Below are 15,845 nucleotides of genomic sequence, written 5' to 3' on the forward strand. Positions count from 1 at the left end.
AACTCAGAAATCCGCCTGCCTCTGCCTCCCAGAGGGCTGGGATTGCAGGCCTGTGCCACCACCACCACTGCCCAGCCAAGGCAAGTCTTATAATGGCGAATATTTAATTGGGGCTGGCTTACAGGTTCAGAGGTTCAGTCCATTATCATCATGACAGAAAGCATAGCAGCAGGCAGACAGGCATGGTGCTGTAGAAGGAGCTGAGAGGTCTACATCTTGATCTGAAGGCAGCCAGGTAGAGACTTCCGTTCTACCCTGGGCAGAGCTTAAACATAGGACCTCAAAGCCCACCCCCACAGATAGACTTTCTCCAACAAGGCCACGCCTCTTCACAGTGCCACTCCCCATGAGCCAAGCATATTCCGACCACCATGGTGCCCAGCCCTGGGTCTAGGCACCTCTAGTGTGGTAGTGTGGGTCGTGGAGATGACTGTCAGTCAGAGGTGATGAGGAACCCTTCTGGAAGGCGGAACTGGAACTTAGCCATACTATCTGAAAAAAGGCATTTCATGGGGAAACAAAGAAAAGACCAAAGGGAAATGGTGTACAGTGAGTCCCTCACATAGAAGGCACCAAAAAAGAGGGCAGTAGAAATGCCAGTAGGAAGAGCATTGAGGTGGGCTGAGGAGACCCCTTGCTCTCGTGACAGAGGAGTATGTATATGGAAGGATTTGATGTAGTAATCAGAGTCAAGTTCAGGTTGACTGAGAGACCACCAGAGTGCTGGTTCAAGGTTAGACATAGGTTATATTTTGCCATCAGATTATAACCTATGTCATATCCTAATGCTCTGAGTAGGTGACCCCATTCCCGGTGGGTAGAACCTTATCAGGGTGAGAGGCCCAGGGCTGTCATAGAGGAGGCATTTACCAGCATTCTGGTTCGGGGCTGTGTATGTGGAGCTGACCCTGCTCTGTAGGGTGTTTCTGCTTCTGACATTACCCAAGATGCAAAGGGTTCCTTTCTATGACCATCATGGAGCCAGAAGAAACAGAGGGCATGAGCCTTCTTGGCAGCTAGAATGCCCACAGAGGTGCCAGTGCTCTCGGCCCTTTCCTGTCTTGTTTCCCATCCACCTGTCTGCCAGGGTACCTGCTGCTTGTAGCTGCCTGACAGACCACCACATGTAGCCTGAGCTACCTACCATCTGATCTCAGAGACTGCCCTTCCTTCCACTGTTGCTTCTTAGTGACTCCCTACCTTAGGCCAGCCAAAATCCACATGCTATGTAAAAGCCATTCCTTAGGGACCAGGGATCAGTAGATGTATAGATTATCCTGGGTTGGTTTGTTTATTTTCCAGTGTGCCTGACAGAGAAAGCTTTCCTAGGATCTGGGCTTCCCTCCTGAAATGAAATGGAAGCAGCTTAGCCCTCCAGAGAGTGGGTTACTGTAGTGGGCTCCTCTGTCCAGCCTGAAGTGGGGGCATAGAGGAGCCCATTGCAAGTGCCCTGTATGCCAAGGAGGCTCAGGGACTCCTCACAGTCCACACCCTGTTGCGAAAGGATGGCAGTATGGGAGTGAGGCTCATGTGCAGGAGAGGCATGCAGGGTGGGCCTGTGCGACCCAGATGCCGCCACTGCTGCCAGCCACAGGTTCCTAGACAGGGAGCTCATGGTCTCCATTGGCACCGCGTAGCTCATCCAGGCTACCTCCAAGGCAGCTGCTCTGCATTGCCTGATTTATCCCTCTGACCTCTGACAACCCTTCCTTTTCTATGAAGATTACCCACTACCCAGATGAGATACCCTCTGCCACAGTAACTACCCTTGCCCTCAGAGATACCAGCCATCTTCACTGCCTCTCAGTGGGCTGCCTCTCTTTGGTCCCCTGCATAGAGAAGTCTCCAGGGCTACCCAACCTAGTAGACCTGTCTGCCCCTTTCCCCACTGCAGCCATGTCCCCACCCCAGCTTGTCATTATCTTTATGTGGTCTGCTGTGCCACTGGGCTGAAGGTGCCAGTTAGGCTAAGCGGACATGCCCCATTACATGCCCATTCCAGGGTTCACAGGAGCCATGGGGACTGGCTGAGTTTGAACCTTTTCTCTTCTGGGGTAGAGGATTGTCTTTTGCATTTAAAAAACGAAAGTGCTGGTGGGAATAGTGGCTCTGCACAGAAGGTGCACATACATATACTAGGACCTGCAGGCTCAAGTGGTACAGCATAGCTGTCCACTGAACTAAGTGTGGTTCCCATCCCAGGGACGGGAATGTGTGAGCGGAGCCCGCGCACAGCCACTTGGAGGCAGTCCTTGAGCCTGTCTTCCATGCTTCTTCAGCTCCGTCCTCCCTCAGCACTGTCGGATACAGTGACGTCTCAAAGCAGCACCGGGCCAGCTTCTCAGGACCAAACACTCTAGCTCCAGAGAGTTAAGTAGACTACATGCTTTGGGGAACCTGGGGAAGGGAGGCCTGTTTCACTTTGTCTGGACCTTGAAGAAAACTGGCTGTTACGTGCACAGTAGGAAAGTTGCCAGCTCCACTGTTACACAGAGCCACTGCCCCATAATAGTGAGGCAGGTGAGTGGTGGCAGAGCTGGAATAGGTGGCTGGAATAGGAAGGACTCTTAAGGAGCATTCTTGTCCCAGTCCAGCTCAGAAGGATGATAGAGGTTCCACCTTGGCACTGAAGTAAGAACCTGCAAGAAAGGAACCAGCAAAAACCTGAAGGTCTCCCAAGGGCTCAGATGGTGAGAAGGAAGAGCTGTAAGACACCACTGGGGCCACATGGTCCCCCGGGTAGCTCAGCTAGTAGCACCTTAAGCAGTCTAGCTCTGTCATCTGGAACGCAGCTTCACAAGACCAGAGGCCCATCCCCACTTGAGCCATGAGTGCCTACATATGCCATAGGCCAGGTACGCTAGAGGCTAAGTCTACATTCCCAAGGAGACCTGGAGAGACTGGTCAAGGTGGCCTACCACCTGAGCCTCCGTGGCTGCCAGAGAGCCGCAGAGCCAACTTCAGGCATCTGGGATGTTCTGAGATGGACGAGTGGCTCTATCTCCAGGGTAGTGATAGAGGTCCACACCTTTCAACATTCAGGTGCTCTGTGAGCAGCTAGGACCTGCTCTACTGTTGGAGTCTACTGCTTAGGCTTTTAATAAGTGCAGGAAGCTCAATGCTCTTTGAAGCCCGAAGAATTCTCAAGGATATAATGTAGGCAAGGCCCACCAACCTCTGTCACAAGGTTGGTCTTCCCACTCAGAACCATCCATCTGGTGGGAGAACAAGGGCGATTCTTACCCTGCGAGGAATAGCTCACTGGGGCTGTGCTGTCATTGGTCAGCCAGGGATGATGATAGCTCTGGAGAGTGTTGGTTCAAGCTAGGGGTTGGAGTGCAGGACATCGCACGGTGTAAAGATGGGGTTAAGAAGCCAGTGCAAGATGGGTAGCAGCTCACATCTATAATCCCAGCAGCCAGTCAGAGGCTGAAGCAGAAAGGTTGCTATGAGTTTGAGACCAGCCTGCACTAGAGTGAGACCCTACCTCAAAAAACAAGGTTGGGTGGGTATGCCCAGACCTCTAGAGCCCAGCTGGGAGTAGATGTTCTTGCAGAGATGTCCTTGAAAATTTGCTTATCCAGGACTTAGCAACTCATACCCTATGCCTCTGACCCCTGACCCTCCAAGTTCTCATGTACCTACTTACCGTAGACTTCTCTGTTGCTGTAACCGTCGGGTACTGGGCCTTCAGGCCACTCAGAACCCTTCTCCAGGAGCCCAGTGTCTGAGAGAGCTGTCTGCGGCAGGGCAGGCATGCTCTAGAGAGCAGATGTGGCTGGTGGGCCTCCTGGATCCTTCCTTCCAGACACTCATACACGACACTGATAACACAACGTCTCCCTGACCTGGGTAATAGTAAGGAGCACATGTTCTCAACTTCCTTTGGTCTCACTTGCTCTTTCAAGAAGTAGGAAATGTATGACATGGGGTCATGAGTTCCGTGAGGTACAGGTGGCATTTTAGCACTGGTTCTGACGTCTGCGCCAGCAGTTGGAGGCAGCCGCAAGGAATGACAGGCTTGGGCTGCCGGGTCTGCATGATGGGTCCCTGTGTCACAGCTGAGTAACTGTACCAGCGCTCAGACTCTCTCTGAGATATCTATTCCCACCGTTGTCAGTCAAAGAACAGTAGCAGTGAGGATGCTGTCGTGAGGCACATGCATTTGAAGGTCCTGTCCTCAGAGTCTGAAGAAGGCTTGTGCTGGTGTGTGTGTGTGTGTGTGTGTATGTGTACACTTGCAAGTGAGCCTCTAGGAACCCAAGTCGTTTCTTCCTTGTCCCCAGCAACAAGCCCATTGAGCTGAGCAGGAAAGTCATCTTCCAAGCGTAGGAAACTGGCTCATTCTCTAGGTTGAGAGGAGGAGGGCTGGACCTGTGCTTGTTTGCGAGAAGCTAGAGTAAGGCAAATGGAAACCAGCCAGCTCAAGGAGTCAGCTGTGTGTGATTGATTAGGTGGGTGAAGCCCTCAGGAGGGTAGTAAGGGTCCATGTGTGGGTCAGCATCTCCTGTCCCCCTCCTTGGTGTCCTCTTCCACCTGGGCACAAAGAGCATCCAGGGCTAGTTCCTGTACCGTGTGCCTCACTAGGTTGAAGATGCCCTGTGCAGATCGGTGCTGTGGGTGCCGGTCTGTGCCCCTGAGCACTGTTTCCCTTCTGAGCCCTTCCTCCGTAGGACAGGCACACTACTTTTCCCTGGACTCTGCACAGCTGCTCACAGGAGTTGGGCACCTCTTCTTGAAATGCAGAGGTGGGGAGGGTCTTCATTTACCTGGCCCAGCTGCACACTCTGAGAAAATAGATGGCTTCCCTCTGGAGAGCTCACTGGAGACCATGGCATCTTTGTTGTGCTCTCTTTGAGAGTGTTAATTCTCCAGATGTCTTCGTTCTACCCCCAGCTGACAGCTCTAGTGTGGCCCTCCTACAACTTAGGATTCTACCCTCCACAAGGCCCTGTGAGGCACAGAGGGGGAAGGGTGCTGTTCACATTGGAGCCCCGCTGCAGATGGAAGATTGCCCACGCATGCTGCCGTTGGCCATTGCCATTCTGCCTCCCAAACTCACCTCCCCGTCCCACAGTTTCCTGTGCCAAGCAAGGGCTGTGTACTAGATACCCCTCAGCCGGTGGGCAGCCCGGCGTCACTGAGCCCCTGGTGCTTAGGCCAAGGACCCCGCCAGGATTGGCAGGCAAAAGTCAGTTATGCTGCCAAGCGACTGCCGGGGGACCGTCCGGCTCTTGCCTGCCCCGCCCCGGCCCGCCGCGAGTGAGGAGCAAGCCTTCGCGGCCATGGCCTGGCGCCCGCACTAGCTCTCCTGCACAGATGCCACCGGGGAGCTGGCGGGTAGGAACTTGCCTGCGGCCGAGGGCGGGGATTGGGACCCGGGCTGCACGACCACTTCACCTCTGCCTGCCTGGCTCTCTGCTTTGCTGCGCTAAGTTCCCCCCACGGGTGGGCTGGGGGAGCTGCCCCCGCCCCGGGCGCAGCAGGAAGCCCGAGGGCCGCGGTTTCCCCAGCGCCTCTACAGAGGAAGTCGCTGACGGTGGGAGCGGTGGCCCCCGTGCCCGGACTGGGCTGGCGTTCTCCCGAACGTCAGGTGGGAGGCCAGACCGGCCTCGGTAGTGGCACGCGGGGGCGGCTGGCGCTGGTGGAGTCTGTACTGCGCCCGCCCAGTAAGCCCAGGACAGCCCAGCCCGACCAAGCCCCGGGCCGGAGCCCAGGCGTGGGTGTGCGCCTGCGAAAACGAAAGCCACTAGCTGCAACAACTTCGCGGCAGAAGGCGCTGACGAAAAGCTGCGCGGTGCCGCTCTCGGGGATGGTGAGCGGGCCGCCGGGCGGGATGGGCAGCGGAGCCCGGGCGCGGTGCTTCCCTAGCTAAAAATAGCTGTTGTGCGGGGGCGGGAAGATGGTGCCAGCGCTTTGCAAGTGCGGTCCGGCTTGGAACATGGGGCCCGGGGTCCTAGCCACTGAGCACTCGAGAGTAAGAGGAAGGGTAGGGTTGGGGTAAGGATAGTATGGGCTGGGCATGGGGCGCCACTAGTTCCTTAAGCACGGGAAGGGGGGCAGGGCTGGCTGCCAGGCTCTCCCCAAGCTCAGTTGTTTGTCGGTTCTGCTTTTCCCAGGAGGGGGGAGGGGAGGGGACCTAGTGCATGATATGTCTCATTTGGCAGAAAAGGCTGGAAACGGCAGACGCCAGCTGCAGGCAAATTGCAGGCTTCCCCAGCCCCTGCCTGAGTCTGTTGAAGACTCATTACCTGTAATGGCAGGGGGAATCCCTTGCCCTCAGTAGCCCTGCCTGGACAGCTAGGACCTTGTGAGGGAGACAGGGTGTTCATGACAGCCGCTGCACTGTCCAGAGATCACAGATTGCCTTGCATATGGTTCTGAGGTGCTCATTAAGAAACTTCTCTCTACAGTGGTTTGGGGCTTGCAGGGGTGGGAAGGGCTCCCAGCTTCCCTCCATCTTTAGCATGGAGCAGAAGTGCTGCAGGGCCCACTCTCCTCAGCGTCAAAAGGATGAGTAGCTACCTAGAAAGCAGTCCTGGATTCCTGGGCAAGAGGAGGTGCCAGAGGGAGCCTTCTGTACATGAGGCCATGGGTGCTACCCAGCTGACTGGCAGCATTGTGATGCTCTCCGTCCTGGGGACAAACGGGGTGCACTACATAAAGAGCTAGCTGGTGGGAGGGCTGAGCCATAGCCTCGGCTTCCTGCTGCCTGCAACCTCACAAAGGAGCCAGGCTCCTCAGAACAAGAGTGAAATCTGATGAGGGAGAAGCTGGGCAGCCACCTACAAATTGTTTTCCTGAGAGACGCAGTCAGCCCCAGGGACTGAGTGACATTGGAAGCATCTCTAATACCTGTGCACACACCTCTCCAGGTAGTCTAGTGTGAGTGGTCTCTGTGTGTTAATGGGCGACAGGTGTCACCCCAAGCCTGGGGCCTGCTGCCATACCCCCACCCCAACTGTGCTCGCCCCGCACGTGGACCATCCCCTGCTTCTTGGAGTTGGGTTGTTGTTAATTTTGAGGTTGTGTTGGAGTCTGCACGGGTTTCTGTGCTTTTCTGGGGTGGAAGGAGGGGAGTTGCTGAGCTCTGTCCTGCTGAGCTCACTCCTCCTTTGCTTAGCAGCTCATCCTAGCAGCAGCCTGTGCCTACACCCTGTGTCTTCTGCTTTTGTGATAGATGTCTAACTCCCCATTCACCAGTGTGCCCATACCAGAAGGGCCACAGGGAGAGGGATGGGCGCACACATGCTCTCTGCCTCTGTCTGTCTGTCTGTCTCTTTCTCTGTCTCTGTCTCCCACCCACCCCACCCCCGCCTCATCTCTCTGTCTGTCTCTCTCTCTCTGGGATCCACAGTACTGTTCTCAGTGAGCAGGGTTGTTAAAAGTATACCATTCTTCCATCCCCCAACCATATCAGCTGAGGCACCAGCCCCACCCCAGGGATCCACCTGCCTCTTCCTCAGGCCTATTGCCTTTTCCAATCCACCATTCTGGTGGGTCAACAATGACCCGAAAACTTTAGTTCAGCTGTCAACCTGTAGCTCATGTGCTGTGGGATAAAGGGTTCAGCGGTTGTTGTCAAGAAGATGTTTTTGATGACATGGGAAATGCTTCTTTGGGCTCAGGATACCCCAAGTTGCAGGGCTGTTCCAAATCAGTTGCCCTGCCCCCCTCAGCTCCCTGTTCTCATTTCTGTCCTGTTAGCAGAGGCCCAGCCGCCCCATCCTGGTCCCTCTGACTTTGCTCAGGCACCATTCAGAGTTCCTGGCCTCTTTCCACACTCCAGCCTCTCTTTTTATACTTGTTCCTGGGTGGCTGGGGTGCCCCACACCCATTCTTAAGTGATTGGAGTCTATGTTTTATGATTTGTACCCAGAACATTCATTTTCTGTTGAGTGTGCAGGTGGGCTTCATGGTTGATAGTGTACTGTCCTTGTTTGCTAAGTGCTGCTGGGCGCCCTTTTCTTCAGGGGCTACAGCCCGTCTGCCCACTTGCCCTCCCTTCTCCTCCTCCTTCCTCCTCTTGGGACACAGGTCATTGTCCTGGGCTGTGCCAGGATGACTGTTGTGTCCAAGGCCCTTGACCTGAAGTCAAGGGCTAAAGGGAGTCTTGGTGAGCAGGGCCTTCGCTGGTCAGGGAGAGCCCAGAAGGCCCTGAATGGGGGGCCTGGGTAAGGTAGACAGGGAGCTGTTCCCTCAGGTCCTGAGTCTCCTCACATGCTGCATAATGTGTTCCTTTTTCCACATCAGCACCTTTGTGTGGTGCCTAGGTGGCTCCTTTACAACCTTTCTAGGTGCCCAGATGAGATCTTCCCTCCTGCTCTCCTGCCAGGCCTGGGGCCTACTGGGCATGACCCTGAGAACGGTAAATCAGAACAAGTATCATAGCTGTCAGCAAGGAACAGCTGGAGAAAGCAACTGAGCCCTGGCAGGACCAAGACTGAAGGCCGGCTCCTGCAGTAGGCCTGCCTGCAGCACTTCAGCTCTGTGAGGCCTGTGCTGTTAGTGGGAGGACACCAGCCGGCGGCAAGCCACCCTGCCCGTGGGCAAACCTTGCGGGCCATGCCTGCTGTGTGCTAAGATTGCTGCTTCTTAGCTGCCTAAGAAGCATGTGGTTCAAAACCCCACCAGCTCCTTCCCTTGGGAGTGAGTGTTAAAAGTGAGACCATGAGGAGAGGCTTTCTGGCGAGGAAGACAGACCCCTGCTTCCTGGTCCACTGTCACTGAGCATCCTTGAGCGGGTCATCTAAACCCAGTCATGTTCTCTGGGAAAAAAGAATTGGATATCTTAGGCTATCTCTGGCAGTGTGGCAAGAGAATGAAACTCTTAGCCCCACCCCCACCCCAGTGTAGCTCTGTCTAGGCCATTCCTTCCACCAACTTGTTTCCTTCCTGGCTTTTCCAGGCCTTGTAGGCATGCTCCCTTCTCTAGACTTGGTGCCTTAGAGAAGGAAGGGGCTCTAGGAGGATCTGGGACAGACAGGCTATGCTGTTACTACAGCGTGGGCTGGGAGAACCAGATCTAAATTTGAATCTGTGGACCCTGCCTGCTGGGGCAGTTGGCTCTGGGCTGAGTAAGGAGGCTGTGTTCAGCAGACGTCAGTCAGGTGCTCAGGTCCGGTGCTCAGGTGTGTGTGGATAAGCTCTTCTAGGCCTGTAACGGGTATGTGCAGCCTTCTGAGAAAGGGAGAAAAGAAGAGTCTGGGTCTCCTCAGGAGTATGCTCCCCTGACCACAGTGTGTGAGGACGTTATGAGATGGAGCACAGGCAGAGCCTTACCAAGGCAGAGTGTTCCAGCCTGCAGGAGCCGCTGCTGTCTGCTCCCTCTGTGGTGGTCTACGCACTCAAATTGCCATTAGTGGAAGGCAGCCTCAGCAGCCTCCTCCCACACTGCTCTCCAGCCCATTGTAAGAGGATGAGCATCTGTGAGGGAGCGCTACCACAGGCTTACGGTCTCTCTCCACCTACGCAGCGCTCTGCTCCGGAGAAAGGCTTCAAAAACCCTCAAAGCAGACCATGCCCTGGGGAGGGTTGGGAACTGGTGTCCAACCTTCAGCCCGAAGTCTGGGACCCCATAAATTATTCAGTTGTTAGTGTGTGTTTCAGTGACTTCATCTGTCATCAAGGAGCCCAGAACCACTCTAAGGAGCGGAGATGGGCTGAGCTGCTTGCAGTGAAGTACTTGGCATGTAGGAGAAGCTCGAGTACAGAGTGGTATTTGGAAGTCCTCGGGGGCTTCTGGGAAGGTCCGACTGCCTGCAGCACAGTACTCTGAGCAAGCATTATCCCCAGCCACAGTGACCACCAGGGAGCCCAGGCTTGGTGTCACCACAACCCAGGAATCCAGGGAGGCTGATTAAAGACAGTGTGCATGCCTGCAGGTGTGTGAAAGCATAGTCCTGCCGGCGCTGGTGGTGCACGCCTGAAACCCAGCACTTGGGAGGCAGAGGCAGGCAGATTTCTGAGTTCGAGGCCAGCCTGGTCTACAGAGTGAGTTCCAGGACAGCCAGGGCTACACAGAGAAACCCTGTCTTGAAAAAACCAAATACAAAAAACACCAAAAAAGAAAAAGAAAAGAAAGAAGGCATAGTCCTACAGAGGGGACTCCTTGTAGGGTCCTGATGCTCTGACTCCCACGAAGCCGCTAGCTCTCAAATGTGTGTTCCTGCTCTGGCCTGGCCCTCAGAGCTGGCCCTGAGCTCCGTAGGTTCTTTCCCATCTGCTTCCCGCCAGGCCTGCTTTCACACAGGAGCCCTGCTGCTCACATCCTCCATGCTAGCCTAGTTCATCTCCCTCGGCCTTCTCCCTAACCCCTGCCAGGGGCCCATGACTTTCTCTTTGGGCTGGGTGCTGGGTGCTGGGCAGCTTCTGCTTAGCCCCACACCTTCTCCATCGTGGGCTGTGGGGAAGGAGACAGAACAGAACAGGTGTCTTCCAGATTCATCCTGACAGGCCCCGATACCTTGTCTGGGAGTGGGTTTGGTGCAGTAGTTAGGGAAAGATGAGTTCTAGTTTGCCCCCTTTGGAGAGGGCTGTGCCAGTCCATCCTGGAACTGTAAACACAGAACCAGATTCTGCTCAGCTCGGGCAGAAGGAATAGTTGGCTTCTTTTCTACCCTGCTGGCTCGTGACTGTCCTTTCTCAGAACCGCTATCTCCAAAGGCCAGCTTGATGGCCACAGGACACCCCTTACCCCCGCCTACCCAGGCATCTCTCCATCTGTATCCAGCCCCATGCTGGGAGGGCAAAGCACTATTCCCAAGGGCTCCTGCTAGCAGTTTACCTGCTAGCTGCGTGGCCACGGAAGAGAAGGGACCTGTTCAGGAAACAGGGAGGAGAACTACCCAGTAAATTCAAGAGTCTAGTGGACCGCGCGAATGGACAGGAGGAATGAACGAGCCAGGCCTGGCGCAGCGCGTGTGCCTTTCAGCACGGCTGTCTCCACAAGGCCAGAATGACGCGGGAGCAGGGCCGCTGCAGCTGCTGGACTCAAGGCCTCGAAGCTCATTTGGAGTTGGTCAGGGTGTCTGTACTCCCCTGCTTTTCCTGGCACGGAAATGAGTGCCGCCGTGTTAGAAAAGGAGCCGAGGTGGGTAGTGCACTGGAAACGAGACGAGGCACCTTGGCTGACAGAATGTATGGCCTGGGTTGCTTTCTTCTTCCCCTGGTACTGAATGTGACTCCATTGCAGTCGTGTGCCATACCTGCCTGCCAGGCCTCTTACAGCCCCAGAGGGGCTGGGTCCTCCGACTCCTACCCTTGCCTGGGAAGGTGGCTTGCGGTGCTGTGCCACTGATGCTCAGCTTGGGGAATGAGGGCCTTTACAGGAGCCCTGGCCTCCTGTGCCTTCACATCTGCCAGCTATCTTCTGCTTCCCCAGCCGCTCCCTACCTGAGGCAAACATAATTTACTGCGCGTAGCACCTCCGCAGCTCATTTTTTCATGGTGTGATAGCTGTCTCGTGGCTAGGTGGGCTGTGCTCAGTGCACACTGGTCAGACCCATCACATTGCCCCCCACGCACACACACACACACACTCGCTGCTCAGGGTGACCCAAGGCATGCGTCCCTACTGCCCAGGCCAGCTGCAGAGGTTGGTACAGGTGTGGAGCCTTCCCCCTGAAGACCCACAAAGGTCATTCCCTCAGAGTTGTGGGGTAGCCACTCGAGTCTGTGGCTCTAGAAGGATTATTCCTTGTCTCTGAGCTGTCATCTATTGCATGTTTGGAAAGCCATGTGAGAACTTCATGTATGATGTCTGCGATGTACCTCCTCAAGAAACAGAACCCTTCCCTGGCCTCACACTGCTGGGCCATGAATACCTTCATGGCCACTGTAGTCTGTTAGGCTATCCTTAGTCCTAGGAGCAGAGAGGCAAGGTACTCTGGGATCCTTGAGACATACACACCATACAGCATGTGACTTTTTATAAGCTTATATAGACATATAAGCTGTTATATAATTCTGTTTGCTCCCCTGGGTATGGATGTCCTCACCCTCTAGCAGGTTAGGTGGGCCTCTTTGAAGCCCAGGATGGAGGCGGCGGCACCAGGGACTAAGAGTGGTAAGCTTCTCCAGGCCTCCCTCATCAGCTGAGGGCTAAAGAAGCCCTGGCCCCTCCTGCCCCGTCCCCCTGGCCTCTAGAGCATGGGTTTATACTTCTGAACATGACTACCAACAGGTGGCAAGGAGACATGACACAGAGCCCCATGCGGATGCTCCTGAAGTTACCCTGTGACCAGCGCTTGAGACCCAGAAACCCCATAATTCAGGGGGTTGACTACAGGGACCCCACTGGGATCTGCCAGCTTCCTCCAGGCCACCAAGGTCTCCTGAGTGTTCACACACCACTCCTACCCTCTGTCATCCATATTACCCCTATACTCTGATGGACCCAGTGTTGCTGAAAATATTTAATCCCAATCCACGGTTTCTATCCCCTCTTTAACCATTTAGTTCCTGAATAAAAGACACAGCCTTTATTTATAATAATTCTTAATCAGCACAGGAGCTGGGCAGGTATCTATCCTCTATGCTTTTATGTCTATTTCCCAGCCAATAATCCCATCATATAATTTGCCATGTTTCGTCTGGGCTGCTCTTAACTCCAATTAGCCAACCCACAGGGCCGTTATTTTAAGAATCTTATCCCATGGCAGCTTCTCTCTCCTCTTTTCCCACCTCTTTGACCCCAAGCCTGGAAACCCTAAACCCCGCCTGTCTCTTCTGCCCATCATGGCTGTCTGCAACTTTGTTCACCAATCAGGAATAACTTGAGGGGGCAGGGTCTCATAGCATCACCTGGTGGGTCTATGTGTGGTCTCTGGAGCAGCCAGTATTTAGCATAGCAAAAGATCAAACCTCAACACCACAGTGGATGTCACAGGATCCTGCGAGGGCACTGGTGACAGGGCAGGGTAGGGGGCAATACCTTGTGGTTAGATGTGGACTAAGGGAAAGGGGAGGAGAGACTACTAAACAAACCGATTTAACTGGTATTGGGGGCCTGGGTATCTTTGGGGATGCAGTTGGTTTCCTGCATGTAGCCGGGAAGAGGAGCTGAGGAAGTGAGTCTGCAGGAGCCTGTCCTCCAGCAGCAGCTATGAGAGTGTCACCGGTCCTCTGGTTCAGTACTGCTCCCCCGGGAGTGCAGAGAGCATGAGCACTGTGTGACAGCCACTGTAGGTGGCAGGTCCAGCAGCTCGTGGGATACGGCCACATAAAAGGAAGGGGCTGATCTGACTTTGACTAAGGAAACTGCTTACAGCACCTCGCCTACAGTCCTCTGCCATAGATGTAAGGTGACTTGGTAGAGGCGGCTGCACGCCTGTCGTCCTCTTGCTAACATGAAGGGCTGAGAAGCCCTGGCTAGACCCTGTGCACAGTGGCAGGGTTGAGGGGACTTCAGGCAGGGTATCCCTAAGGCACCAGAGAGGTGGCAGCCTCCCTTAGCCTCTCCTTGCCCGTCCCCTAGGGCATCTGGCGGATCCCCGTGGATGAGATTGACCGGCCGGGCAGCTTTGCCTGGCACATGAACCGCTCCATCGTGCTGCTGCTCAAGGTTCTAGCCCAGCTCCGGGACCACGGCACCTTGTTGAAGGTGTCCTCCATGCTGCAGCGGACACCAGACCAGGGCAAGTGAGTGAGCCGACACACAACCTGACTCGGCCTCTACCCAGGCTCGTCCCCACTGCTCGCACCTGGCTCTGAGGCCTATTGGTCCAGAAGTCCCAGCCTTCCCTCACTCCTGAGGGACAGCTCTTGGTATCTAGAATACAGGCCTACCACCTCTCTACCTTAAGCACTCTTGGACTGACGCAAGCTGATAGTGTCCATGTTTAGACCATCCCTCCTGCCCAACCTGGGTTCGCAGAGGCTCTAACCAGTGTGGAGTGTAGGGAATAGACACTTTGAAAGTAGCCCTAGCCCCAGGGAAGTAACAGGCGGGCAGCAGAGGTCTTGGGCCTCAACAGATGTCATGGCTTCATGGCCCAGAAGGATGGGACACAGAACAGAGTGTATCTGCTCGAACTGTCGTGTGCAGAGGTTGGAGGTGCTATACCTGGAGATAGAGCTGGCACAGGGCTAGCCTGGCCTTGAAGCATAAGCATCCCAGAAGCCAAGCTGAGGAAAAGGAACTTAGCCCACAAGCCTTCACCAGCCCACCATAGCCCTGGCCCTTGGCTAAGCTGTACTTCGAAGGGCTCAAGGCAGCCACTGGAACAAGCCAGAGACTAACTGAAAATGAAGTCTATGTCCAAAGGGCACTTTAGGGGAACAGACTTCAATTGGTGGGCACACAGTCACAAGTGTTCCTGGGTGGATGTAAGATGCTGACTCATCACTCAGCTGTACTCCATGGCTCTGACACTGTCCCACTATTTCTGTCTCTCTGTATGACCGCAGGAAATATCTGCGAGATGCCGACCGCCAGGTCCTGGCACAGCGCGCCTTCATCCTCACTGTGAAGGTGTTGGAGGACACACTGAGTGAGCTTGCCGAGGTACGTCAGCCTACCACAGCTCGCCCCGGGCCTTATGCCTAAGGGCCAGGGTAACTAGTCTCTGCAGCAGCCACAGTTGGTGGCCTACACAGGTCCTCTCTCCATGTCAGCTCCCCATAAGGCTCATATCACAAAGCTCCTGGAAAGCCAGGCCGAGCCATCCCAGAAGCAAGGTGTAAGAGTCCCGTTGCCCAACCTGCCCACAGCTGGTTCTGTGTTAGGGGTGGACTGCCTGCCTGAGGAACAGAGAACAAGTCTCTGGGCTAGTGCCCACTTGTCACAAGTGTGGCCCAGTCTTGTCAGCTGGCACATGTGCATAGCCAGAATGGCATTGGGTAAAGGGACCCATAGAAGCTCTGATACAGGCAGAACACCAGTAACTTGTTTGGTTTCCTTGTAGGGGTTAGAACACCCAGGATCCAAGGCCTGTGGCCTCTCTGGAGCCAGGATGACCACCGATGTCTCACACAAAGCCAGTCCCGAGGATGGCCAGGAAAGCCTCCCAAATCCCAAGAAGCCTCCTCTCGCTGATGGCTCAGGACCAGGGCCTGAGCCAGGGGGCAAAGTGGGCCCTCTCAACCAATTGCCAGTGGCCACAGACACAAGGGACAACACAGACCAGAGTGTGGATCTGAAAGACAAAGAGAGTCCCCAGGTGGGGCTCACCGAACCCATGGATACCGGTGAGGCTGCCGTTCGCCACCCGGACTTGGAACAGACATCACGGCTGTTGCCAGGCCGCCCCCCAAGGGACCGGGGCCCCGAGAGCCGGTCTGCTGAGCTTTCCCTAGAGGAGCTGAGCATTAGCTCCCGACAACAGCCCGCTCCGCTGGCACCATCCCCAGTGACCCCCACCTCAACTGCTGTTCCCACTACTGTAGGGGCCAGGGGAGCAGGGCACTCTGAGGAGGCACCGCCAAGGCCTAATCGGAAAAGGAAACTCCTGGAGGACACAGAGTCTGGCAAGACACTCCTGCTAGATGCCTACCGGGTGTGGCAGCAGGGCCAGAAGGGTATGGCCTATGACCTGAGCCGCATCGAGAAGATCATGTCAGAGACGTACATGCTCATCAAGCAGGTGAGCGGCTGGGCCTTCTGTTCCCAGGAGGCTCCTTCTGGAGGCCACATGTCCAGGGCCCACCCTGAGTGGGCGTTAGGGATCGTGCCCACTGTGTACTTTGTAGTTTTTTTTTTCTTTTGGGGGAGGAAGGTCAGGGTTGTGTTTTCTATTTTTGAGATTTTTCTCTGATGAACAGGCAGTATGTTTAAACACAGAAAACAGTGAGGCGTACAGTGTGAGTTTATCCTTTAAGGAAGATGAAACTATGGTACAGGGCCA

The 15,845-nt window shown here is 55.1% G+C and overlaps 1 protein-coding gene across 7 annotated transcripts in view; it reads left to right on the top strand.

The window, feature by feature from the left end:
• Cabin1 (calcineurin binding protein 1) overlaps positions 1-15,845 on the top strand; it is a 110,507-nt gene that overhangs the window by 84,617 nt on the left and 10,045 nt on the right. For all 7 annotated transcript variants that reach the window (XM_052164483.1, XM_052164487.1, XM_052164489.1 and 4 more), the window contains 3 exons: positions 13,478-13,641; positions 14,410-14,506; positions 14,907-15,584. In XM_052164483.1, coding sequence (XP_052020443.1) covers positions 13,478-13,641; positions 14,410-14,506; positions 14,907-15,584 — 939 coding nt within the window. The remainder of the gene's footprint in view (positions 1-13,477; positions 13,642-14,409; positions 14,507-14,906; positions 15,585-15,845) is intronic.

Source organism: Apodemus sylvaticus, chromosome 19 (assembly GCF_947179515.1).
Source record: "Apodemus sylvaticus chromosome 19, mApoSyl1.1, whole genome shotgun sequence".
NCBI classification, from domain to species: Eukaryota; Metazoa; Chordata; class Mammalia; order Rodentia; family Muridae; genus Apodemus; species Apodemus sylvaticus.